General features: G+C 37.7%; 1 protein-coding gene across 4 annotated transcripts in view; it reads left to right on the top strand.

The window, feature by feature from the left end:
- Positions 1 to 26994, top strand: part of PLS3 (plastin 3) — a 93409-nt gene that overhangs the window by 33556 nt on the left and 32859 nt on the right. For 3 of the 4 annotated variants that reach the window (XM_049871893.1, XM_049871895.1, XM_049871894.1), the window contains exons 2-3: positions 13204 to 13286; positions 15852 to 15935. In XM_049871893.1, the coding sequence (XP_049727850.1) occupies positions 15863 to 15935 (73 nt within the window). In that variant the 5' untranslated portion in view covers positions 13204 to 13286; positions 15852 to 15862. Of the gene's footprint in view, positions 1 to 8881; positions 9103 to 13203; positions 13287 to 15851; positions 15936 to 26994 lie in introns of those variants that run through there. The other variant, XM_049871896.1, reaches the window with a different exon arrangement.

The raw sequence follows: 26994 nt of genomic DNA, 5'->3' as shown, positions 1-26994 counted from the left end.
ACTGAATTCTTAGTAAATACGTAGGGTTGAAATCATGGGATGTGTGGGGATTGCTTTAAAATAATTCAGGAGAGAGAGACAGGGAGGGAGTGAGGGAGAGAAACAGAGGACAGGAAGGGAGAACAGATGAAGCAGTTGTGGGAAGACCCTGATAAATGTATAATCCGGGTGATGGGTTTATGGGCAACTCGTTCTAGAATTTTCTCTTAATTTTGTATATATTGAAAATCTTCATAGTAAAAAAGTAAGTATTGCGTTCGTTTGATGGCAATTTATATTGATTCCTCAGTGTTGACTTTACCTATAAATTGCAGGTTAGTTAAAGTGCGTGATTTGCACATGATGTGTCATTGTAAAAGTGAAGTATGCTGATCCAATGCCGAAACTGTTGCAAGTAATATCTGTTTCTATTTGACTTTCAGCCAAACTGAAAGAACAAGTTGCAAACACCTTTAAGAGTTTTGTAGTATCTTAAAGTACTAAATAAGAGTGGGTAGTTAAAGCCTGCTACCAGGCCAATTGCATGTGAAAAATGTGGGAACATTATTTTGTCTCGACTATTCACAGCTTTCTCTAATAGAGTATGTATTTTTAAAACCATGGGAGATGAGTATAGCATGCATGGTGTTTAAATATTCACTTTCCCTACTCACCTCCATCAAAATTCCTTTATTCAGCAAACATTTAGTAAGTACTTACTGTTGGAAACTCTGGTGGCGTAGTGGTCAAGAGCTATGGCTGCTAACCAAAAGTAAGATAACCACTCCTACTTTCAAGGCACTAGTGGAGGAGACAAAGAAGGCACTAGAAGGACTAGGTGGTCATCACACACTGAAAGGTACGACAGGAGTGTGGGGAAAGGAAGTTACTGGTTAGCAGCTATGACCCAATGGTGCATCTTTAAAACAATATAAACAGAAAGTTGGAGATGTTTTAATTGATTGTGTTAGAAAAGCATGACAATGGCTAAGATAGCTTAGGTTAACTTTTTGAAGTCTTCCATGCATGGCTTTGCAAATAATAGCCATCTCTGCTTCCCTGCCCCTCTTAATAAACGTTTATACTTCTCGCATGCATCTGCAGGGGTTGTTGGAGCAGCATACATACAGGAGACAGCAGTAGTATCTTCACATTCAACAGTAGGCTAATGTTTCAGACTCCTTAAAGTTTTTGGATTCATCCAGGGCAAAACTGCAGTTATAGGGTAGGCAGCTTCTTGGGGTTGGACAAAAGGTAGACTTAGCTTCCAAAGTTCATTTCTCAAAGGATTTGGAATTTGTTACATAGTTTGCCATGGAAGTAGTGAGTACAATTTTTCAAGTCACTTCACGAATGTCCCTGGAATGAATGGCATACTATGTTTCTGTGTTGATGTTGTTGTCATCGTCGTTGTCTTGTGCCGTGGAATGGATTCCTACTTATAGTGACCTCATGTGTTCCAGAGTAGAACTGCTCCACAGGTCTTTTCTCCTGCATAGCTGCTGGGTGGGTTCGAACCACCAACCTTTCGGTTACCTGCCAAGCATAAACCTGTGTTTATATTACTTTAAATGAATTATAGAGGCAGAGTTGCTAAATATATCCAGATTTATGTTTTATTAGCCAGTTGCTTCATTCTCCAGTCCCTAATACTGTACAGCCTAAACAGTATGTCTAACAATGCTTCATGGGAAAATACCGTCAGTTTTATTCTGGGCATCTAGAGATGTCCTCTGTTCAGTTTTACCAATTTGCAACTGAAATGTCAAGTAGAATTACCAGAACTATGCCTGAAAAGTAACCTCGCTAAGCAAAGTATGCTTTCATTTTGAATATTGCTTTCATAGAAGTTTGTTCTCCACATTGACTATAGCTAGCAAGTTTTAATACTGCTGAGGTGCTCAAATTAATGAACAGTTTAAAACCCTTCGCCACTTCTGCTTTAACTAACCTTCCTTAAAACTTCAGGAATAGGAACCTATGAAACGTGGCAGGGCATTTAGGGTTTGGCCCACTTGTTTGGATTTTCAGGCCCACAGATCATTAAACTGAGAATTGTGCATATAACCTTGTAAGCTATTACAATTACTCTTTTATGAAGATTCCATTAAAGTTGCCTAAGAGGGAGGAGACAAAACTCCAAACCACTTGCTCCTAGAGAAAACCAAAAAAATTATGGCTACCATAGTGACAGCCTGTGTATGAAAAAATACCTTCAAATAAAAATTAAATCATGTAGACGCTTGAGTGTTTGGTTGTGTTTATAGTAAGACTAAGTTGTTAACAATGATAAAATGAGAGTGGTTGGTCACAGTACTTAGCATTCAAGAGGCGAAATTAAGCAGTATTAAAATGCAGTGACACAAAAGACTGTCATATATGGAATGACTGTGCCACAAGAGCAGGTAAGCTTTTGTGTGCTTAATTTCAAGCCCCGTGGCTTATCTTATGGTCAGTACCCATTCTACACCAATGTGTAAAGAAACAACTTTTAGAATTCTTAGTCTTTTACTGCAACTATTGCTTTATATCCTCTGTGTTTTACACAATTACAGTTTCAGTTATTTCAAATCAAGGTTTAAGTGAATCCCTTTTCCTTAAATTAATGAAAACAATCTAGTATTAGCTGGTGGGGTAACTATCTTCATTTTCTGGCAACTGTTCTTATTTCTCAGAATCATGGTTAGAGGCAGATTATCTAAGAGGCAAGATAGCACAGTGCTTACCAGATTATCTGTAGTGAACAGTTTCACGTGGGTTTCACAGATCTTTGATGTGGTGAAACCCATGTGAAAGTGTTCACTACAGATTTGTAAATAAGCACAAGTAAGCCCATGCTTACCTTGTTTACTAGGTCATCCGCCCGTATCAGGGATTGTAAATTTGAAAAGGAAGGTGCTGCGTAGTTGGGAGAGAGACAGATGCCGGCCATACCTAGAAGCAGAATCTTTGATGGGGTGAAATTGTTCACTACAGATGATCTGGGAGAGAGGAAAAGAGGAAGGGGTTGGGATAAAACCAAAGGTACCGATATAGGAGTTAACAGGACATTTTCAGGAGAAGAGTTGTGATCAAAAAGTTTGTTCTGAGTGGTGGTGAAAGGTAAAACTGGTTCAGTGTGACAAGTGGGACCACTCTAGAGGGTCTGGAATATCAAGCAGAGATTAAACATAATCTGTTAAGCATAAGGAATTATAGCTTTCTAAAAGGGGACTGACCAAAATGGTTATGGGTAATAGGCATGGGCCATTTTTTATTCAAAAGATATTTATGGAGGCTGTACTGTGTCCATGGCATTCTATTAAGTGCTATGGGGATACAGAGATGAGTGATCTGTGTCTTTTACTCTAATAAATTTACAATCTAGGTATGGAAGTCGATTCATTCAGCAAGCAGCTATTGAGGAGACTGTATAGCAGAGTGGTTAAGAATACTGCCCTTGGGAATCAGACAGGACTGAGTTTGAGAACTGGCTCTAGCTCTTTCTAGCTGTGTGACCTTGGGCAAGTTTTCTCAATTTCTCCAAGCCTGTTCGCTCTTCATAAAATGGGAATAACAAAATTACCTGGCTCATGGAGTTTTTCTGAAGAGTAACATACATGATGTATGTAAAGCATTTACTGCAGTACATGGTAAACAACTCCATAATTATTAGCTGCTATAATACAAACTAACTCTATGGGGCAGTTCTACTCTGTCCCGTAGGGTCGCTATGAGTCGGAATTGACTCGACGGCACTGGGTTTGTTTTTTTGGTTTATAATACAAACTTAAAATGATATGTTAGTATATTATTTTAATTTTCATTATTTCCTACTTTATGCAGGTTCTGTGGCACGGGCTAGGAATAAGAGGATGAATGGGATGTGGTCCTTGCTATCAAAGAGCTTTGCATAATAGTATTAAATGCTATCCTTGTGGTGACTACATTTTCCAAACCGAAAGTTGGTACATATGGTCTGACAGTGAAACAAGATGCTTAAAATTGGAGATGTCTGAGAAAATTACAGGACGGGCTGTAATAGAGGAAAACATATAGTTCTGTGAGAGTATAGAGGCCAGGGAGGAATGATGTCTGGGATTGGGGCAATCTGAAGAGATTCCCCGAAAGATGCTTTTGAAGAGTGAATAGGAGATGAGTGAAGAGCATTCCACTGGAGAAAACCGCTTAGAAGAAGGAATGGAGGTAGGAAAATGGCATATCTGGGGTAATAGGTTATCTTTAGAGTGTAGGATTCAGTCTGGCAATGCCTGTACCCATTGCCGTCAAATCGATTCCGGCTCATGGCAGCCCTATAGGACAGAGTAGAACTGCCCCATAGGGTTTCCAAGGAGCGAATGGTGGATTTGAACTGCCGACCTTTTGATTAGCAGCCATAGCTTTTAACCATTACACCATCAGGGCTCCGCAGTGCATGCAGTGGGAAGCAACTTTGGAATGAAAGGCAGGTATTTACAGAGAAAAGTGTAGGGCCTTGAATGTTGTGCTAAAAAGTTTGGACTTTCTATTGAATGGAACGTATCCTAAGATCTGCTGTTTAGGAATGTAAGTGTTAGCAGTGTGAAGACCCCTGGCCTTCTGCTCCAGTTGTATCTGTCACAAAGCCTAGGTACAATGCTCCGGTCACAGTGTCTTTCTTCAGCTCCTTTTACGTCTGTGTTCTTAGAATGCCTTTATTAGTGATGCCTGCCTGAGAACTTCTACTCGTGCTCTAAGACAAAGCTCAACGGTCACCTCCTCTGGAAAACCTTCCCGACAACCCAACATTCTCATCCCAGCACTCAGTATATATAACCATAGTAGCACAATAGCTCTGCTTTTTCATCTTTTTCTCCCACTACACTTTAACCTTTGCCAAAGAGAAGGGGATTTTTGAGTCCTAATTCTCTGTAGCTCCACTACCCAACACAGTGCCTGGCACATACTAAGCCTTGAGTTAAGGTTCATTGAATGTAAAAGAATAAGTGGGTGAGCTCAAGTGGAAATCTTTTAGTCATTTGGAAACACAGGACTGGAGCTTGAGTAGGTGTGCTTCAGCCCACAGAGTGTTGCACACCCATCTCACTGGGAGACCAGTGCCTGTTGACTTACCTAACTAGGGAGGAGGCAGGGTGGTGGTTTTTGTTGGTATAGGTAGGTATGTAAAATGTGGGTGCTCCAAAGCACTGCCTATTTTGGATGGAGGAAGTTGACAAATGCACTCCTTTTATGTTGGCCACTATTGAGAGTTGTTCACACATAACGGTGGCTACAGCTTTTTTCATTTTTAGTAGGATAATTTATTTGTCATGTTTTGTCCACCCTTGATAACTCTCTAAATCGTGATACAAGCTTAAGCATGTGGTACCCGTTCCCTGATTTGGGTAATCACCCTTTCTCTCCCAAATCTTTTTACCTAGCATACTACTAGTGGCTGGGATAAAGTCTACAGTGAATATCCCCTGCTTTTATCCCTTAGTTGCCTTTTAATTTCAAGGAAAATATATATATATATATAAAGTTCATAATCAACTCTTGGTTATCCACGGACAAGTTGTCCAATTTGTGTGCCCTTCCTACCTGCACATGGTACTGAATGACACAAATCAGTATTATTCATTCGGCCACATTCCTGAGGTGAATGCCTTAGGAGATGAAAACAGAACACCCCTCCTCTTCTCTGAAATACCTTCCAGAATTTGAGTAATAGTTTCACGTAGTTGTAGGTACACCTTTTTCAACAATGATTTGTGTTCAGGGTTTATGTACGGTTGAATGAGCCAGTGGTGTGGTTTCATAATTGTGGTATTGTTAGTCAAACTCTGTAATTAGGGATGACTTCATAGGCATAAGATTCTTGTATGGGTGACGCCCTGAATTCATACCCAGTCGTACACCATATCCTTTTATGAAAAATAAACAAACAAGGTTTTGTTTGCTTTTGTTTTATTCCCTTATTTGAAAATCAGTTTTCCTGTGTCTCAGATGTTTAGGGAGCAAGGGTTTGCTTTTTCTTCAGCTGCTTTCCCTTTATAGGCAAGGCAGGCATAGGCACTAGGGAGGAAACAGAGTTTGGGACAGATCAACGTGCTTTCCAGACTAGAGAATTCAGAAAACCATAGAACTCTGAGGAGGTTTTATTTTTGATTAGTATTTCACTTGATGAATTTACATGGAGGGAAAATATATTTCTAATTCTTTGATTATTAGTCCTCTCAGTCATCATGTAAAGTTTTCACTTTAATGGAAGGAAAGACTGGGAAAAGGACATTTCAAAAGTCAGTTTGTTTTTTTTAAGCCGTTCCATCACATACTATGAAATTGGGTTTAAACTTTCATTCAGCAAGTAACATTTATTTACTTTCTATCTCTTCACCTTTTATTTTTTGTGACACATAAAAATGTGCAAATTAGGAGGACTGTGAAAATATTGACAAGCTGTTAGCTACTTTTAAATGTGATTCTGAAATATTTAAAGTAAAAATTATATTTTTTCAAAAATATCTCCTCTCCACTCTTCAAGTTGCATTTAAAAACTAGCCTTATGAAGGAGCTACATTGAGTCATGGATGAAAAGTGCCTGACAGATTTTCTTTAGGCCCATCCTTCTTAAATTACTTTGACTAAAGGCTTATAATTTCTATATACAAGGGAGATCCATTATACTCTATAGTCAATAATTATAGGGCAGATGAGATAACTTTTCATGTATCCCATTTAAAGGGCTCTTAGTAGAACTAATGCCTTATATTTATATAACCTCTTACAATTACTTAGGCATTCATTTATTCCCCAGCTTCCTTCATTAAGGATTTGAAGTTGCAGCATAATACTTACAGTTTATAATGTGCTTTTGCATCTGCCATCTTTAATCTCCATGTGGTCCCTGTGGAAGTAGGTATTATTATCCCTATATTCAAATGAAGAAACTGAGGCTCAGAGAGATTAAATAAATTTACTCATGGACACACTACTAGGAAATTACAGAACGAGGGCACTAATTGATGTCTTCCATTTCCAAGTCCAACATTCCTTCCATTATAACATACTGCCTCCTTGGGTGAGGAACAGCAGCTTGGTACAGGGTACTTTAGATTGATTGAAATGTCTGCAAGAGCAGTAATGATAGCAAATCTTCTAATTGTCTTTGAGGAAAAAATGGCCCTGAAGTACAATGAATGCCCCATGAAGAGAATAGAGTTTCCAGTGTTATAATTTGTAAGCTTTTAATTTTTTTTAAATCTAGTGATACTACTTACCTGGTAGTCTTTTTCCAATTATTTAATGTGATGTTTCCTCCTAAGACACTACTTAATTGCTGTATATTTCCTTAAAGATACCATCAAGTACCTATGAGTAGTCTTAATCACAAACCCTTTTTCCTTCATGGTGAGGGAAAAAGAAATCATTAAACAATTTTTGTTTAAGCTTCAAATGGCTCATTTAAAAATTGTGATCCTTATCAACTAAAACATATAGTGTGAGCCTTTTAAATTTGACTTTATATTTCTTAGTTTTAGCCCAGGCACTTCAAGGTAGCATTTATTTATTTTTAAATAACTATCGAAAATGAGAGAATCCTAGGTTAAGCTCTTCTGTTATCCTGTACCAACCTTGCCTGGAAATGTTTTATAAATACAGGCATGTTGCAATCTTTCTCTTTTATTTTTATTCCGGCGTGCCTCTTAATGTCTCCAGTAGATGGAAAATCTGAGGTATAAGTATGAAGGAAGTCACTTTAGGCTTTTATTAAAGCAATTAGACAGGAATAAGAAATTTGAAAACTTGAAATTAGAAAATAAATGTATATGTATATTTGGGAAATACGTATATACATATTTGTTTTGTAATTTCATGTTTTCAAATTTATTATATATATATATATATACACATAACTGTGATTGCTTAATATTTTTTGGAGTAAACTGGTGCCTTAAAATCATTTCTATGAGACCGGAGCTCCTAAAAAAAACTTCCTAATTTTGTAGGAAGAACAGAAATACTGCTTTCTTGGTCTACCTGAGAAGGAATTAATAATGCTTAAAGTCATCAGAGACTTTTGCTTTGTAAAGATAAGATATTTATACCCTTTATTGCAGCTACTAATTCACTTTGTGTTCTATTATAATCAATTATATGCTTGCCTTGCCCAGGTTGTAAATTCCTTCTTGGCAGGAACTAGGCATGTAACTGATTGCTAAAATGTTAGTAAAATTGTGGGACGATAGAGTTGTATGTGTGTGGGAAGCGTGTTGGAGTGGGGTACAGAGACATGGAACAGAGATTTCCTATCCTTTTCCCTGTCTTCCTTATTACCCTGTTTCACCCTGCTGAAGGTTTTAATCAGAACCCACCTGGTCAGGAGACATAAAGGAGGGGAGAGTTTATGTCCAGAACCACCTTTCTCTAATTTTCTCTCTTGCATAAAAGTGAGAAGGTAGTATGAAAATACAATCAGTCATCTTTTTTTTTTTTTTAACTTACGTACTTTATTACTGACTCACCAACTGCACAAACTGGAAAGGACCTTTAAGGATAGAGGAGAGGCCACATGTTTTGGATTTTCTGAGATAGTCTCACTTCAAAAATTTCTATATTGTTACTCTACAGAATTCATGCTCATGACTGATTTTGTATTGAAAACATGATTGCTCAAAATATGTATAAAGAAACTCTGAGAAAATCCTATGTAGTGTTTTTGTAATCACTGTTGAACAGCAATTAGTAAAATATGGAATATTTTTGTATGAAATACTTCTTTTTTTTAGTTGCTGAAAACAGCACAAATTGATTATCTTACAGTTTTGAAAGTAAGAAGTCCAAAATCAGCCTCACTGGACTAAAATCATGATGTCGGCAAGACTAATTCCTTCTGGAGGCTCTAGGGAGAATCCAATTCCTTGTCTTTTTTCATCTTCTACAGGCTGTCTTATTCATTGGAAATACCTTTTTTCAACAACATAAACAATGACTATACATGTGGACCTCACTGGATGGAGTATATAGGAATCAAATTGACTATATCTATGGAATGAAACAATGGAGAAGCTCAATATCATCAGTCAGAACAAGGCCGGGGCCAACTGTGAAACAGACCATCAATTGCTCATATGCAAGTTCAAGTTGAAGCTAAAGAAAATTAGAGTAAGTCCACCAGAGCCAAAATATGACCTTGAGTATATCCCACCTGAGTTTAGAGACGATATCAAAATAGATTTGATGTGCTTCATTAAAAAGCTAGAAATAGAACTACCATATGATCCAGCAATCCCAGTCCTTGGAATATATCCTACAGAAATAAGATACTTTGCGCGAACAGATACATGCACACCCATGTTCATTGCAGCACTGTTTACAATAGCAAAAAGATGGAAGCAACCAAGGTGCCTATCAACGGATGAATGGATAAATTATGTTATATTCACACAATGGGATACTACGAATCGATAAAGAACAGCAATGAATCTGTGAAACATTTCATAACATGGAGGAATCTGGAAGGCATTATGCTGAGTGAAATTAGTCAGTTGCAAAAAGGACAAATATTGTATAAGACCACTATTATAAGAGCTCAAGAAATAGTTGAAACAGAGAAGAAAATATTCTTTGATGGTTGCGAGAGAGGGGAGGGAGGGAAGATGGGAGAGGGGTATTCGCTAGATAGTAGATAAGAACTACTTTAGGTGACGGGAAAGACAACACACAATACAGGCGAGGTCAGCACAACTGGACTAAACCAAAAGCAAAGAAGTTTCCTGAATAAACTGAATGCTTCAAAGGCCAGTGTAGCAGGGGCAAGGGTTTGGGGACTGTGGTTTCAAGGGATATCTAAGTCAATTGGCATAATAAAATCTATTAAAACATTCTGCATCCCACCTTGGAAAGAGGCGTCTGGGGTCTTAAACACTAGCAAACGGCCATCTAAGATGCATCAATTGGTCTCAACCTACCTGGATCAAAGGAGAATGAAGAACACCAAGGACACAAGGTTATTACAAGCCCAAGAGACAGAAAGGGCCATATAAACCAGAGACTACATCAACCTGAGACCGGAAGAGCTAGATGGTGCTGGGCTACAGCCGATGACTGCCCTGACAGGGAACATAACAGAGAACCCCCAAGGGAGCAGGAGAGCAGTGGGATGCAGACCTCAAATTCTCCAAAAAAGACCAGACTTAATGGTCTAACTGAGACTAGAAAGACCCCAGTGTTCATGGCTGCCAGACCTTCTGTTGGCCCAGGACAGGAACCATTCCCAAAGCCAACTCTTCACACAGGGATTGGACTGGACAAATGGGTTGGAGAGGGATGGTGGTGAGGAGTGAGCTTCTTGGATCAGGCGGACACTTGAGACTATGTTGGCATCTCCTACCTGTAGGGGAGATGAGAAGGTAGAGGGGGCTAGAAGCTGGTCAAATGGACACGAAAAGAGAGAGTGGAGGGAGGGAGCGGGCTGTCTCATTGGGGGCGAGCAATTGGGAGTATGTAGCAAGGTGTATATAAGTTTTTGTGTGAGAGACTGACTTGATTTGTAAACTTGCACTTAAAGCACAATAAAAATAAAAATAAAATAGATTTGATGCATTAAATACTAATGACCAAAGACCAGATGAGTTGTGGGATGGTATGTAGGACATTATACGTGAAGATAGCAAAAGGTCATTAAAAAAAAAGAAGACCAAAATGGATGTCAGAATAGACTCTGAAACTTGCTCTTAAATGTAGAGTAGCTAAAGCAAAAGAAATGAAGTAAAACAGCTGAACAGAAGATTTCAAAGGACAGCTTAAGAAGGCAAAGTAAAGTATTATAATGAAATGTGCAAAGACCTGGAGTTAGAAAACCAAAAGGCAAGAACATGCTCAGCATTTGTCAAGCTGAAAGAACTGAAGAAAAAATTCAAGTCTTGAGTTGCAATACCGAAGGATTCTACGAGCAAAAACTTGAACGATACAGGAAGCTTCCAAATAAGATGAAAGGAATACACAAAGTCATTGTACCAAAAAGAGTTGGTCAACATTCAGCCATGTCAGGAGGTAGCATATGATCGAGAACTGATGGTACGGAAGGAATAAGTCCAAGTTGCAGTGAAGGCTTTGGAGAAAATAAGCTCCAGGAATTCACAGAATACAAATTGAGATGTTTCATCAAAGGGATGCAGGGCTGGAGGTGCTCACTTGTTTATGCCAAGAAATTTAGATGACAGCCACCTAGCTAACTGACTGGAAGAGAACCATATCTGTCCCCATCTCAAAGAAAGGTGATCCAACAGAATGTGGAAATATCAAACAATATCATTAATATCAGATGCAAGTAAAATTATGCTGAAGATAATTAAAAATGGTTGCAGCAGTACGTCAACAGGGAACTGCCAGAAATTTAAGCCAGATTCAAAAGAAGACATGGAACAAGGGATATCATTGCTGATGTTAGGTGGATCATTGCCAAAAGCAGAATACCAGAAAGATGTTTTGTTGTTGTTAGGTGCCATCAAGTTGCTTCCAACTCATATCGACCCTATGTACAACAGAATGAGACACTGTCTGGTCCTGCACCATCCTCACAATCATCATGCTTGAGCCCATTGTTGCAGCCACTGTGTCAGTGCATCTTGTTGAGGGTCTTCCTCTTTTTTGCTGACCCTCTACTGTACCAAGCATGATGTGTTTCTCCAGGAACTGGTCCCGCCAGATAACATGTCCAAAGTACTTCCTTGACATGAAGTCTCACCATCCTTGCTTCTAAGGGGCATTCTGGCTATACTTCTTCCAAGACAGACTTGTTCGTTTCTGGTAGTCCATGGTGTAGTCAGAATCCTTTGCCAACACCATAATTCAAAGGCATCAATTCTTCTTCAGTCTTTCTTATTCATTGTCTAGCTTTCACATGCATATGAAGCAATTGAAAATATCATGTCTTGGGTCAGGCGCACCTTAGTCCTCAAAGTGACATCTTCGCTTTTTAATACTTAAAGAGGTCTTTTGTAGCAGATCTTCCCAATGCAGTACATCGTTTGATTTCTTTACTGCTGTTTCCATGGGTGTTGATTGTGGGTCTAAGTAAAATGAAATCCTTGACAACTTCAATCTTTGCTTATCATGATGATGCTTATTAGTCCAGTTGTGAGGATTTTTATTTTCTTCATGCTGAGGTGTGATTATACTAAAGGCTGTAGTCTTTGATCTTCATCAATAAGTACCTCGAGTCCTCTTCAATTTCAGCAAGCAAGGTAGTGTTATCTGCGTATCGCAGGTCGTTAACGAGTCTTCCTCCAATCTTGATGCCACGTTCATATAGTCCAGCTTCTTGGATTATTTGCTCAGCATACGAATTGAGTAAGTATGGTGAAAGGCTAAACCCCTGACGCACACTTTTCCTAATTTTAAACCATGCAGTATCATCTTGTTCTGTGGGAACGACTGCCTCTTGGTCTATGTATAGGTTCCTCATGAGCACAATTAAGTGTTCTGGAATTCCCATTCTTCGAAACATCCATAATTTGTTGTGATTCACACAGTCAAATGCCTTTGCATAGTCAATAAAACCAGATAAACATCTTTCTGTTATTTTCTGCTTTCAGCCAAGATCCAAGATGTTGGCATTGTTTCCTTCTGTTTTACATAGGGTCGCTGTGAGTCTGAATCCACTTGATTGCACATAACAGCAACAGAAGGTGCCTGCATTCCTGGGCTCTTGGACCCTTCCTTGCATGGCTTCATCCTATTGCTTCTGTGTTTTTACATTACTACTGACTCTGATCCTTCTGCCTCCCTCTTATAAGGTTCCTTGTGATTACTTTGGACTCCTCCAGGTAATCTACGATTATATTCCCATTCTTAATTAAGATCCTCAATTAAATCTGCAGCGTCCTTTTACCACATGAAGGACATATTCGTAGGCTCTGGGGATTAGGATGTGGGCATCCTTGAGCCATTATTCTGTCTACCACACTCTCTTCCTGTTCTCTTCCTTTCTAAATCCCATTCGTTTTTTTTATTGTGGTAAATATATATGTACCATAATATTTGCCATTCCAACAGTCTTCACATGTACAGCTCATTGACATTAACTGTGTTCATCATGTTGTTCGACCATCTCTCTGAATCTGTTTTCAAATTTTTCCACCATGGAATACTTGTAACAGCACGATGATTAGGTTGCAACATCATTTATGAGAAACCTCTTTTTGTTGTTAATTTTTTTAATGCCTATCCCCAAATCTAACTGAACGTCATTCTGTTTCATAGATCCTGAGACTACTCTGAAAGGTGTTTTTATCCAGCTTTCCTACTGAGAAGTTGTCCTGCTTAGTGGCATTTTAATATTATAGGTAAGAAAAGTTCTAAGTTTTTTAAAATTGTGCTTTAAGTGAAAGTTTACAGATCAAGTTAGTTTCTCATACAAAAGTTTATACACACATTGTTATGTGACTCTATTTGCTATCCCTGTAATGTGACCGCATGTTCCTCCTTTCCACCCCGGATTTCCTGTGTCCATTCAACCAATTCCTGTCCCTTCCTGCCTTCTCATCTCGCCTCCAGACAGGAGCTGCCATTTAGTCTCATGTATCTACTTAAGTTAAGAAGCACTCTCTTCACGAGTATAATTTTATGTCTTATAGTCCAGTCTCTATTTTAAGTTTTTAAAAATCTGTTTTTACTTAATTTTGAAAAACGCCAGTCATCATAAATGCATGTTGCACTATGGTGAAATTTTAGCTAGTAGTATCATTTGATTATTTAAACACTTCCCTAGGATTTCAGAAACCTGAGTTTGAATTCCACTTTCATGGTCCCTCCGAGCCTGTTATCTCAGTAAGAAAAAAGAATGTAAGAATAGTTACCTCATAGAACTGTTGTGAGTGTTCAGGGAAATATAATATGCATATGAGTTTATTTAATGTAGTGCTTGGCACATAGTTGTTGAATCAATGAATTAATTAAAATACTATTGTATTGAGTGCTTACTATGTGCCAGGTATTGTCATAAGTTCTAGAGATATGGCCACAGTTGTGAAAAAGATAGATGTGGCCCTGGCGCCCTCATGACTTTCCCCACCCCTGCTTCTCTATACTAAATATTAGGTTTATTGTCAAAAATATGATTTGGTGATTAGTTTACTTTTAATAAAATATCCAAAAGGGAAAATATAAGACCTCAAATTTGTATTTTTTGTAGTTTGTAAAGTTTATTTGGTAGAATACTTTTTGAAAAGGCAACACAAAATTATTTTAATTTTCCTCCTGTCAAAAAAAATTGTCAACAGATTTCTATTTGGGGGATTAGCAACGGTCAGCAAAGTTTTTCTGTAAAGGTACCAAAAAAGGACCAAAACCTGTTGCCTTTGAGTCGATTCCAACTCATAGTGACCCTATAGGACAGAATAGAACTGCCCCACTGGGTTTCCAAGGCTGTAAATCTTTACAGAAGCAGACTGCCATATCTTTCTCCAGCAGAGTGGCTGTTGGCTTCAAACCGGTGACCTTTTGGTTAGCGGCTGAGTGCTTTAACCACTGTGTCTCCAGGGCTCCATTTGTAAAGGTACCAATACTAATTATTGCGAGCCAAGTGGGAAAATCGAGGATATTTTGTAGGTATTTATATAATGAGACAAAATGAATTTCCATAAAATTTTTATTGACAAAATTCAAAATATAATCATTGACTAGAGTATTCTGTAGTACAGATCTACTGATGAGAAGAATGGATTTTTTTCTGGAATAACATTTCACTTAACTGAGTTCAGAGTTAATATGCCCTATTATCAAAATGTTCATCTGTAAAAACCATTCTTAGCTTGGGGACTAGATAAAAACAAGAGCTGGGCCAGATTTACTCAGGGCCTTAGTTTGCCAACCCTTTGTCTGTTGGATAAATAGGCCAAATAGGGCCAAATTGGAAAGGGTGTTGTCTTAGTTATTTAGTGCTGCTATAACAGAAATACCACAAGTGGGTGGCTTTAGCAAATGGAAATTTATTGTCTTATGGTTAGGTGGCTAGAAGTTTGAATTCAGGGTGCCAACTCTAGGGAGAGGCTCTTTCTTTCTGCTGGCTGTAGAGGCAGATCTTGTCTCTTCTGAGCTTCTACTCCTGGGCAATCTTCATGTGCCTTGGCATCTCTGTTCCGTCATCTTTGCTTCCTGGTTTGCCTTTTTAATCTCTTATATCTCAAAAGAGATTGATTTAAGACACACCCTACGTTAATACTGTTCATTAACATAACAAAGAAAATGCATTCCCAAATGGGTTTATAACAACAGGTGGAGAGGTTAGGATTTACAACTCACATTTTGGGGGTACGCAATTCAATTCATAACAGGTGTGAACTGAGATAATTAAGTTATGTGCACAAGGATATGTGTATTAGCACACACTTGTATATATTTATATGTCAAATCCAAATATAAATTTATTTAATTGACTCTTTACCCTTCCTTCAATTGGAGTGATTGATAGGTGGCAGTATGCTATTTGAAAATCAGTGTTTCCACAGTGAATTATTTTAAAGTGGCTTAATGGAAAAATGATACTGTATATAAATCATTGGTCATATAATTTTGACTTTTGGTTTTGGCACATTTAACCAACAATGTCTATTACAGTATATATATCGGTTCCTACCTTGCCCCTTCTTTGTACTGTTTCAGTGTAGTTTTAGACTTTGTTCTTGAAAAGAAGATTCAGAAATATTTTCTTCTGACTAGCTTGATAAATGACAGCTTTTCATTTGTTTTATTTCTTTATTATGGCTACAGCTACAGCTAGGGTAACCTATTTCAATTATTTTAGAGTTTGCTGTTCTGTTCAAATGATAAGAATTTAGCAAGTATGCTTATAATAGTAGTCATCACAAACTTTTTTTTTTAAGTCTGAAACATGTTTGGTTTCTCTTTAGATCTTCTTTAAATGGATGAGATGGCTGCCACTCAGATTTCCAAAGATGAGCTTGATGAACTCAAAGAGGCCTTTGCAAAAGTTGGTGCGTATTTTTGGTAGCGTAATTAATACTAAGGCCATCTTTATTTGACCCTGATCAAAATTATTTTTATAAAATTGCACGAATGGTTGATTAATCACAAACTTAAGGCAAGGTAGTTAAAGTAGATGGAATAAAGTTTTGGAACTACACTTAGCACTGTATTATTTCTAACAATATGGTCAAGGGTTTTTAACCCAGGGTTCCCAGTCCTTAACTGGGAGCTGCTGTGTGTTCTGAAATTATATGACAGATTCCGTGTTGTTATTTCATTTTGTGTATCTTTTTTTTTTCATGAGGAAAGGGTTCAAAGATTTCAACATAATCTCAAAGTAATGTGTGCCCCCTTCTCTCAGAAAAAAAAAAAATGTTAGGAACCATTAGGTAATGCTTTCCCCTTCCCTAATTAAAAAAAAAAAAATTAGCTTGGCTTTATTGCCTTTATTTAAGGATCTTCTGTGCCTTTGGATAATGGAGATTTTTCTACCTTCTCACATTAAATTATTGCACCAATATAAGATGGGAAGGCATAGCATGCCATTTGATTTATCCCTTAACATCGTATAACTTTTAACGTGTCTTAGAATTGAACAGGTATGGAAGAAGTATATAGTATTTACTTCCTAAATTTCAGTGCTCAGGACAAGTCAGTAGAAGATAATCAAAAAAGAGGGTAAGAGCTGATATTTGACATATATAATCATATAAGTCAGCATATGATTATGGCGATTTGGTATTTCCTTGATTAAAGTACGTGAAATTAGGTCATAATGATTTCTTATTTAAATCAGAGTCTACTTTTAGATCTATGTGGACAATCCCACTAGAGAAGAGTGAGGAAGAGTACATCTCTATTCCCATATATTTATCATCAACATTGTCTGTGAAGACATTTAGCAGTAGCAGCATGCCTTGGGAACAATAACGCCCCCCAGCCAGAATGACTATTACAATCTCATCAGAATTCTTGTAAGAAAAAATCAAATAGCTCTGAATCTATCACAATTGTGTGTGTGTGTGTGTGTGTGTGTAAAAGAAAGCCACCAATTAATTTACCATAAATACCATTCACTGTAAGAGAAGAACTACATAGTTGGATACTGGATGGATTATGAAAGATAGCAGGTGAGTTTTTGGTTGCAAGAATATTTTTAAATCAATCTGTCTTTCTCTTTCTGGTATTACTCTGTACAATTGGTCTTATAATTGTTTTACGAATGCATTTCCTTTGAAACTTCTCTTTTATTTACATTCATCTTTCAGTATTGGTGGAAACTTTTTGTTTGTTTCTTTGGGGTTGGGACCTATGCCTTATTATGATTGTTGCTATTATTAAATCGCCAGTGCCTCACCACCTCAAATAAATGTTTGCTGTTGGATACAGGCCTTGATCTCATGTGCAGCATATTGGAAATATTTGTGTGCAATATTTTTTCAAAACTTAAAACTAATTCGGATATCGTTTACCTGATGGAACTGGAATACTTTTGTTAGTAAAAGAGCTTAATTGTTCCTTAAAAACCTAATGGTAGTAAAGAGGGTTGGTCAGTTATCTCCATGGAGGAAAGGCGGTTAAATCTCAGTAAGTGAGGGATCCAATTAAAGCTTTGGCTGTAAAAAAAAAAAAAAGGTCATTGTGGAACTACTGTCTTATATTAAAACACACATTTGGAGGGTTTAGGACAGGCAAACAGCTACCCAAGGGCAGTATATCAGACTGTATGTCCTACTTAAGTTTCTAGGAGGCTTGTATACGCAGATTCTTATTACTACGTATACTGTAAAAAATAAGTCTGAAGGCTAAAATTTCTGCATATTCTTTTATTTCCCCGTCAGTATCTAACAAAGTGCTGCACGCATATTAGGTCCCCAATAAATATTTAATTGATTGAATCCCAAGGAACTATACATAGTATTTTGATGTACTGGGATTTTGTTGTCATTAGCTATAAACTCAAAAGGTTCTTTGCTGGGAATATTTTTATCCTGGTGGGATTTATTTTTAAAGATTTGGACCATTATATTGTAATGCATAAAATTTATATCTGTTTTTTCAGCACAGTAAAGGCTTGTCTGTAGTCTGCCTTTCCGAAAAGCATGTGAAGGCCCCACTGAATCTTTTTTATTTTCCTCCAGTTAAAATCTTGGCAATTTTTAGTTGTTTTGAGTTATAGAGCCAGCCCTCAGGCAACTGTCAAAGGTGTTATAGAAATCTTTTTTTCTGTTTCATTTAGGGAAACTTTCTTTCAAAAACAGCCTCTATAACTTATTTTCCTGTCAAGGACAATTGTTTTCTATTTTAGGGGGAGAGTAGGGAAGACTACTTTGTCTCAGTTCAATTGTGACGAAATATGGAAATCATTATATGATTTTTTCCCCCATCTATTAACAATGATAGCCTTGATTCTCGTCTTAGAAATACAGCAAGATCATAGTGTGTGGAGAAAATCTCTGTAATTACCCCTAATCATAAGTTTTGTTCAATCAATTAATAACGCTTTGAAACTCTCTTTACTAGCAATAAATTGAGTATTAAGATTTAAAGTTTTCCTCTCACTCATTTTCTGCACCTGCTTAATGTTAAGCCCCAAGAAGTATATTTTCATATAATTATTTTAATTTTCTCAACAGTCGCTTCCAGTATTTCCCACTGGGACAGTGGAAGCCTTGGCTCTCTTTTTTTTTTCCTACTTCTTGATGTTACTGTTTTAATTTACTGCTACTATACTGCATAACTTCCTTCTTTCTAAAAAAAAAAAAAATTCTAGAGTGGAATAAATACAGCTTTTTCTTTTTTTTTTTTAATAACAATTAGGAAGTAAATATTTTCCAGCTTAGAAAATGTCTTTTACATTCTGAGTTAATCTTTCTCTGGAAGCTAGAGGTCATTTTAATGATTACTTGTCATGAAGACAAATTCATGAAATGTAAATCTTTTCAGGTTTACTTTAGTCCTACAAACAGTTTTACAACTGACTTTTTGCCTCCTGTGCAATCGTTACTGAGATTAAAAAAAAAATCCATGAATTCAGCACTTTTGAAATAAAAGGATAATGGGATTGCTTAAATGACTAGGAATAGTGTGGGCGTATTCCTTTGAGGTTGCCCACCAAACTAAGCCAAAAAAAAATTGATTATGGTGGTTGTAGCTGTACCAGAATTTCTCTTATGCCAGGAAATTGAGTTGTTTCAAATTACTTGATATTCTCGAGTATGTAAAAACCACATCAGGATGGTTCCACAGAAAGCACGGTGGCTTAGTTTAATTTACTTTTCATATTCAGTAAAACTATAGCAGTACATATTTGTTTAATTATGCCTTAAATAAAAACTGTAGCCCAACTAAAACATAAAATAAAACAAAAAGGCTAACCAATGATCTTTCACAATGCTATCTGTTTAATTATCTATGTAATTTGAATAGCGAAGGTATTGGGATACTCTGAAAATTCATGTTTGGATAATGTGCCAGGTAATAGGAGTACACATGTGTGGGTGCAGGGGTGAGAGTGAAAGCACGAGCGTGTAAGCACACACTCATGTGAGCACGTGTGTGTGTGTGTTTTTAAAGCGTGAGACTGGTGGTAGCAGGTGGAAAATGATGACCAAACTGCTGGAAATTTTGAGTTGGGAAGGGATTGATAAACAGTATTTTTGAGTGCCTAGTTTGAGCCCTCTAACCTTGTCCAGCCTTCAGCTGCACTTGACCACCACCTTAGGAAATACATTATTAGGATCAGCTTTTATACAGCAACCTCTAGCCTACCCCTAGCTAAAAACTCATTAAGCCACCTCTTGCAACTGCTGGAGTGTGCTACCTCAAAAGGTATAAGCTATGAAATGCAAAACTCATACTTAGCTAAGCATCTGGCAGTGTATAGCCTCTGCCTTTTTTACAGTTTTAATGCCTAATGAAAGCTTGACTTTACTGCCTAGATCTTAGGATGGAATACGATCTAAATTCTTCTGCACAAGTCTTTTGGCTGAGTATTTTAAACCTGCATGTTATGTGTTTCCATGGGCATTCAAGATCCTGAGAGAGAGAGGAGAGGGGGTGAATTCATTATGGTTAGACATATAGATTACTTTTGTTATTTCTTTAGTACAGAAAAAAGCTGTGGGATCCATTGGTTAAACTAAATTGAAACTTTAAACCCAGCTTTATGGAAAGGATGTGTAACTGCCCTTAATTGGTTTTCTCTTTTAAGTCTTAATGAGCACTGTCCCTACTGTGCCCTCATCCGCAACACGCATGCAACTTCTTCATGCGGAAAGAAACAAGATTTAGATTCTGGATAGTTAAAGCAACACACACACACACACAAACCAGAGGATCAAAGGGAGTACCAATCTTTCTATTCTTAGATTTATAAGGCAAAGTAGCACCCCAAAAGATGCATTTGAAGTGATCTGATTGCCCCACATACCACCTGGACATGGGCAGTGTAAAACAGCAGCTAAAATCAAAACCACTTGAATTCTGGCTCAGCTTTCTCCAGACAAGTCCTTAAAATAGCTTAAATAACAGGATGCAAGGGGAGGGAAAACATTTCCTTTTAAGGATATGCATTCTTGGTGTGATTCAAACTTCTGCAGGAACATGGCTGTATAATAAGTTTATTTACTTTAAGGTTACTTGGGGGGAAGGGTGTTTGGGGAGTTAACCGGCATTTAAACTAATACTTGGAATAAAAAAGCATAATGAGATTGCCTTTAAAACAAAATGCAGATGTGAGCCTACTTGTATCATCCTCAAAAGAGAGACAGCCAGAGGCGGAGGGAGGCCCGAGGGAAAGAAAGAGAAAGAAAGAAAAAGAATCAGTTGTTACAAATGGTTTTCTGATGAGTTCAGTAGTCAGTATGAAAGGTGGGCCTGTCTGGTGCTGCTTTGGGAGCCTCTTAGTAAGTTGTTAAAGCATAGTGATTTTTCTTTTAAAAAAGAAAAAATGAACGCTCAGTGAATTTATTGACATTAGCTCTTTACTTTCTGTGGGAACTTTGTGTGGTTAAGTGGAGTGTCCCGTTCTCAGCTGCCCGTTAATGTCTACCTACACTGACCATATTTTCTGAACCAAAAAGCCGGGACATGTGCTGGTGGGAATACTGGGACGTCTCTGGGTAATACAGGCTGTATGATAATTGAAAATATGTTGCCAAAACAGAAGAGTCTCCCAAATGCAGAGCCTTTCCCATCTCATACCAGTATATAGTTACTGAAGAAGGGACAAATGAGCCAAAAAGGGTTTCCAGAATATTGGCAGTTTTAATGAGGAAATAAAGGACTGCCATCATGCTGGGAGGTTGTGATTTTAGTTTCCAGTTGTTAAAACTGTTTTCTTTCTTTTTTTTTTATTAACTTTTATTGAGCTTCAAGTGAACGTTTACAAATCAAGTCAGACTGTCACATATAAGTTTATATACATCTTACTCCGTTCTCCCACTTGCTCTCCCCCTAATGAGTCAACTCTTCCAGTCTCTCCTTTCGTGACAATTTTGCCAGCTTCCAACTCTCTCTATCCTCCCATCCCCCCTCCAGACAGGAGATGCCAACACAGTCTCAAGTGTCCACCTGATATCATTAGCTCACTCTTCATCAGCATCTCTCTCCTACCCACTGTCCAGTCCCTTTCATGTCTGATGAGTTGTCTTCGGGAATGGTTCTTGTCCTGGGCCAACAGAAGGTTTGGGGACCATGACCGCCGGGATTCTTCTAGTCTCAGTCAGACCATTAAGTCTGGTCTTTTTATGAGAATTTGGGGTCTGCATCCCACTGATCTCCTGCTCCCTCAGGGGTTCTCTGTTGTGCTCCCTGCCAGGGCAGTCATCGGTTGTAGCCTGGCACCATCTAGTTCTTCTGGTCTCAGGATGATGTAAGTCTCTAGTTCATGTGGCCCTTTCTGTCTCTTGGGCTCTTAGTTATCGTGTGACCTTGGTGTTCTTCATTCTCCTTTGATCCAGGTGGGTTGAGACCAATTGATGCATCTTAGATGGCTGCTTGTTAGCATTTAAGACCCCAGACGCCACATTTCAAAGTGGGATGCAGAATGTTTTCATAATAGAATTATTTTGCCAATTGACTTAGAAATCCCCTTAAGCCATAGTCCCCAAACCCCCGCCCTTGCTCCGCTGACCTTTGAAGTATTCAGTTTATCCCGGAAACTTCTTTGCTTTTGGTCCAGTCCAATTGAGCTGACCTTCCATGTATTGAGTATTGTCCTTCCCTTCACCTAAAGCAGCTCTTATCTACTAATTAATCAGTAAAAAACCCTGTCCCACCTACCTTCCCTCCCCCCTCGTAACCACAAAAGTATGTGTTCTTCTCAGTTTATACTATTTCTCAAAATCTTATAAAAGTGGTCTTATACAATATTTGTCCTTTTGCCTCTGACTAATTTCGCTCAGCATAATGCCTTCCAGGTTCCTCTATGTTATGAAATGTTTCACAGATTTGTCACTGTTCTTTATCGATGTGTAGTATTCCATTGTGTGAATATACCACAATTTATTTACCCATTCATCCGTTGATGGACACCTTGGTTGCTTCCAGCTTTTTGCTATTGTAAACAGGGCTGCAATAAACATGGGTGTTAAAACTGTTTTCAATCTAGGGCTGGATATTGTGGGGTCAGTTTATTATTAAATATGCACATCTGTGTCAAAACTCAGAATAGGAAACATTTATTGTCAAACATAGTTCTGATTAATAATGTCATTGATGAGACAGAAGCTTTCTAAAATGTCATTATGCTACTTCATTTTCTGGCCTTCTAAAGCAGATTAGTTTCCTGATATTGTTTAAGGATGTGTCTTCTTTTTCTTTGCTAGGGGTTGGAAATAAAATTAGCATAAAACTCTTTAAAAATAATTACATGCTACTTTGTCTTTCAAATGCTTTACCAGATGGGAGATTTTTGTAAAATTTAATTGCTAGCTGCCTTTTCAGGCTCCTTCTGCCTTCTTTTTGAAATTGAAATTGTTTTCTTCAAAATGTATGATTTAGGAACTCTTAGGAAAGGCTGTAATATAATTTCATAGTGCTAACATTAAAATGGTTTTGATCATGTGCGGTACTACAAGTTGGATTAACATCTGCTGATAAAATATTTTAAAATAGCAGAATAGGTAAAACAGTTAAAATATATCAAACTAAATGGCACATGTTCAATAGTTCTTTTTCTCATCTCAGGAAAGATAGGGGATAGATATTCCACATAACTAAAATTTTTACAAGGAATTTGAAGCCACAGTTTCCAGTAAAAACCAGGGGTTAGGTCTGATTAGTTTCCCCATCTTTGGTACCTAGCACAATGCCTGCCACAGAGTACGTACTCAATTTATTCTGGAGGTTGACCCATGTTAAACAAGTGCCAAGCAGGTTTATAAAATTAGGATGACAGATCCTGACCTGAGAAACCATCACTAGTTGTCTACTGGGGGTGCTCATTGGTAGGTATGTTCACTTAGAAAATCAAATTACATAGCTGAAGGCTTCTGGGTATAGGTACAAGATTAAACAAAGGAAATGAGATTCAATGTTATTTCGGGGATATTTCTGTCAAGTCATGGTTTCCTGATGAATTGTCATTTAGTCCTTTTCTGCTACTTCTGTTAGGGGTTTTGTTTTTTATTGTTTGTTTGTTTAGTTTTGTTTTTAAAGTGCTTGTCAAGGATTACAGTATCAATGATTCCACAAAAAATTTTTTTTCATTGCTTATTATTATATACTGTGCTGTGTATGGGATGGGCGATAAAAAATTTTTGAAGGATCTTTATCAAGAGATTTGCAACCTAATAAGGAAGACTGCCATGTAATCACAAATTCTTATTCTCCCAACTCCCCTTTAAATTTTCCTCCTCAGTTACTAAGAGGAGCAATTATTACTGCCCTTACTTCAAAATAGAGTTTCCACATGTGGCTTTTTTATGTTAGTTATATGTTTGGGTGACTACTTCCTGGCATCTTTTAATCACATCAGTGAGCTATCTTCTAATTAATGCTCCAGAGAGGTTATTTCAGAGAGGGCTTATGCAAATCACACTTCTCCACATTACCTAAACCTCTATTCTACCTAATAAATAAACCACAAGGTAGACTCTGAAGGCCTTGGTCCATTTCATGTGGCTTCAGGTCCATCATAGTGCTCCATTTTTTAGTTGAAAACAGCTCTGCCTTCCACTTCTATTATATCACTGAGAATACCCAAAGAGCGATTATTGAGTACCACTTACATGCTAGATCTAATCTGGACTCAATAGCAAAAGATTAAATTAGGCTCGGATATGTCATTTCAGAAGTCAGAGAAAAGTAAAGTACATTTAAAATATTTTTTTATCAAAATTACTAAAGTGGACAAAGTTTTGATAGTTGAAAAGACTAAGCTATCCTCTTTTCTAAAGATAACCATAAAATGAAGGAATTGTATTTCAGTTATGAGGTATAGTACTGATCAGAACATTATTACTTTACATCTGCATTTGATAAACATTATGATTCAAACTCCTGTTTTTTTAAAAAGTGTGTGTGTGTGTGGTTTGTGAGTTTTTGAGTTTGTGAAGGCCTGTATACTCAGATTTAGAACTGTAGTGTGCTAGAGCCGGAAGGGGGTCTTACAGATCATTTGGTCCAAAGCAGTAATTTTACAGAGCGGAAAACTGAGGTCTGGAGAGGTGACTTGTACTCAGAGTTAAACAGCAAAATTAGTAGCCAAGTTGAAATAAGATCCTGTTTCACATTACTCCCACTGTTGTGTTCTTTCAACTATGCTGTGTACCTTCCACTATGCCTCAGTGACTCTTTAGTACTGAACTCCATTTTAATTTTTTAAAGAAAATAGGGAAAACAGATTGGTATATACACTGAAGAAAGTGTATTTAAACTCAAAAATTTCATTCATCAAGAATTGTGAGGCCCAGGATAAGTATAGTAAAATGGAAGAAGAAGAACAAAGTAGGAGGCTACCACTACCTAATCTCAAACCTACCACAGAGCCACGGTAGTCCGAACAACATGGTACTGGTACAATGACAGACATATAGACCGATGGAACAGAATCAAGAACCCAGATGTAAATCCATCCACCTATGGTCAAGCTGATCCTTGACAGAGGACCAAAGTCCATAAAATAGGGAAAAGACAGTCTTTTTAACAAATGAGGCTGGAAAAACGATGTTGATCTGTAAAAAAAAGGAAACAAGACCCATACCTCACACCATACACAAAAACTAACTCAAGATGGATCAAAGACCTAAGTATAAAACCTAGAGTGATAAAAATCATGGAAGGAAAAATAAGGACAACGCTAGGGACCCTAATACATGGCATAAATACAATACAAACCGTAACTAATAATCCAAAAACACCAGAAAAGAAAGTAGATAACTAGGAGCTACTAGAAATTAAACACTTACGGTCATCAAAAGACTTAACGAAAAAAGTAAAAAGAGAACCTGTAAACTGGGGGAAAAAAAAATTGGCTACGACACATCCGATAAGGGACTAATCTATAAAATTTATAGAAAACTTCAACATCTCAACAATAAAAAGATAAACAATCCAATTTAAAAATGGGCTAAGGATATGAACAGACACTTCACCAAAGAATACATTCAGGCAACTAACAAACATGAAGACATGCTCGTGATCATAAAAAAAATTAGCTATTAGAGAGATGCAAATCAAAACTACGATGAGAATACCATCTTGCCCCGACACTACTGGCATTAATAAAAAAAAAAAAAAACAGAAAACGGCAAATGTTGGTGAGGTTGCGGGGAAATTAGAACTCTTATACAATGCTGGTGGAAGTGTAAAATGTTACAACCACTGTGGAAAACGATATGGCACCTCCTTAAGAAAGCTAGAAATAGAAATACCATATGATCCAGCAATCCCACTCCTAGGAGTATATCCTAGAGAAATAAAAGCCATCACAGAAATAGACATATGCACACCCATGTTCACTGAAGCATTATTCACAATAGCAAAAAGATGGAAACAACCTAAGTCCCCATCAACAGAGGAATGGATTAACAAACTGTGGTACATACACACAATGGCATAGTATGCAATGATAAAGAATAATGATGAATCCACAAAACATCTCACAACATGGATGAATTTGGAGAACATTATGCTAAGTGAAATAAGCCAGTCACAAAAGAACAAATATTGTTTCAGACAACTAGTATAAAGTAACAACAAAAGGTTTACACAGAGGGAAAAAAAAAATTATTTGATGGTTACCAAGGACAGGAGGGGGAGGGAGGGAAAATCAACAATTCGAAGACACAAGCTAATATTGGTGAAGGGAAAGGCAATACATTACATTAGGGAAGTCAGTAAAACAGGACCAAGGCAAGAGAAGACCATAAAAACAAGAGCTTAGACAATCTTGTAGCAATAGTAATAACAATTTACGAATGGACAAATAGGTAGATAGATATTCCAAGAGGCGCAGGAGGATATAAGGGAACACACCCACCAGCAACTAACTATAAGTTTGGTGGTAGATATTTCTATACATGATTGTAGGCGCGGCTCACACAGAACACACAAAGGATAAAGTCAGGGAAACCACTTAGATATAACCAAACACTTCTCAGGATGGAGTTCCTAGGCTAGAAGGCAAAGGGCCATAGACCCAGGGGTCATCGACGTCGATTGTCACAGCATGGTACATACAGACAATGTTCAGTATCCTACTTTGGTGAGTAGCATCTGGGGTCTTAAAAGCTTACGAATGGCCATCTAAGATACAACTATTAGTACATACAAAGTCCTTCTAAGATCACCCACCCCCGCCCCCGCCACCCCGCAGTGCTCCTCCCTCTCACTCAGAAAGGTCTGGAATGAAAAAGGAAAAGGGGTTAGGTCCAGGAAGTCCCAGCTGGGAAGGAGGCAGCTGTGGACTCAGTAACAAGAGCAGCCTGGGACACACAGCCCAGACAACTCAGAGAAGAGGGGGAACAGCTATAACTACTTACTTGTAATTTCTCAAAGACTTTCTTCTTGGGCTTGAGCTCTTCGTCTGGTTGGCCCTTCTCATAGCCCTTCACAAACACT

The sequence above is a fragment of the Elephas maximus genome, chromosome X, assembly GCF_024166365.1.
Source record: "Elephas maximus indicus isolate mEleMax1 chromosome X, mEleMax1 primary haplotype, whole genome shotgun sequence".
Lineage (NCBI taxonomy): Eukaryota > Metazoa > Chordata > Mammalia > Proboscidea > Elephantidae > Elephas > Elephas maximus.
The sequence above is the reverse complement of the archived record's forward strand: the minus strand, read 5'-3'. Positions and strand labels throughout refer to the sequence as shown.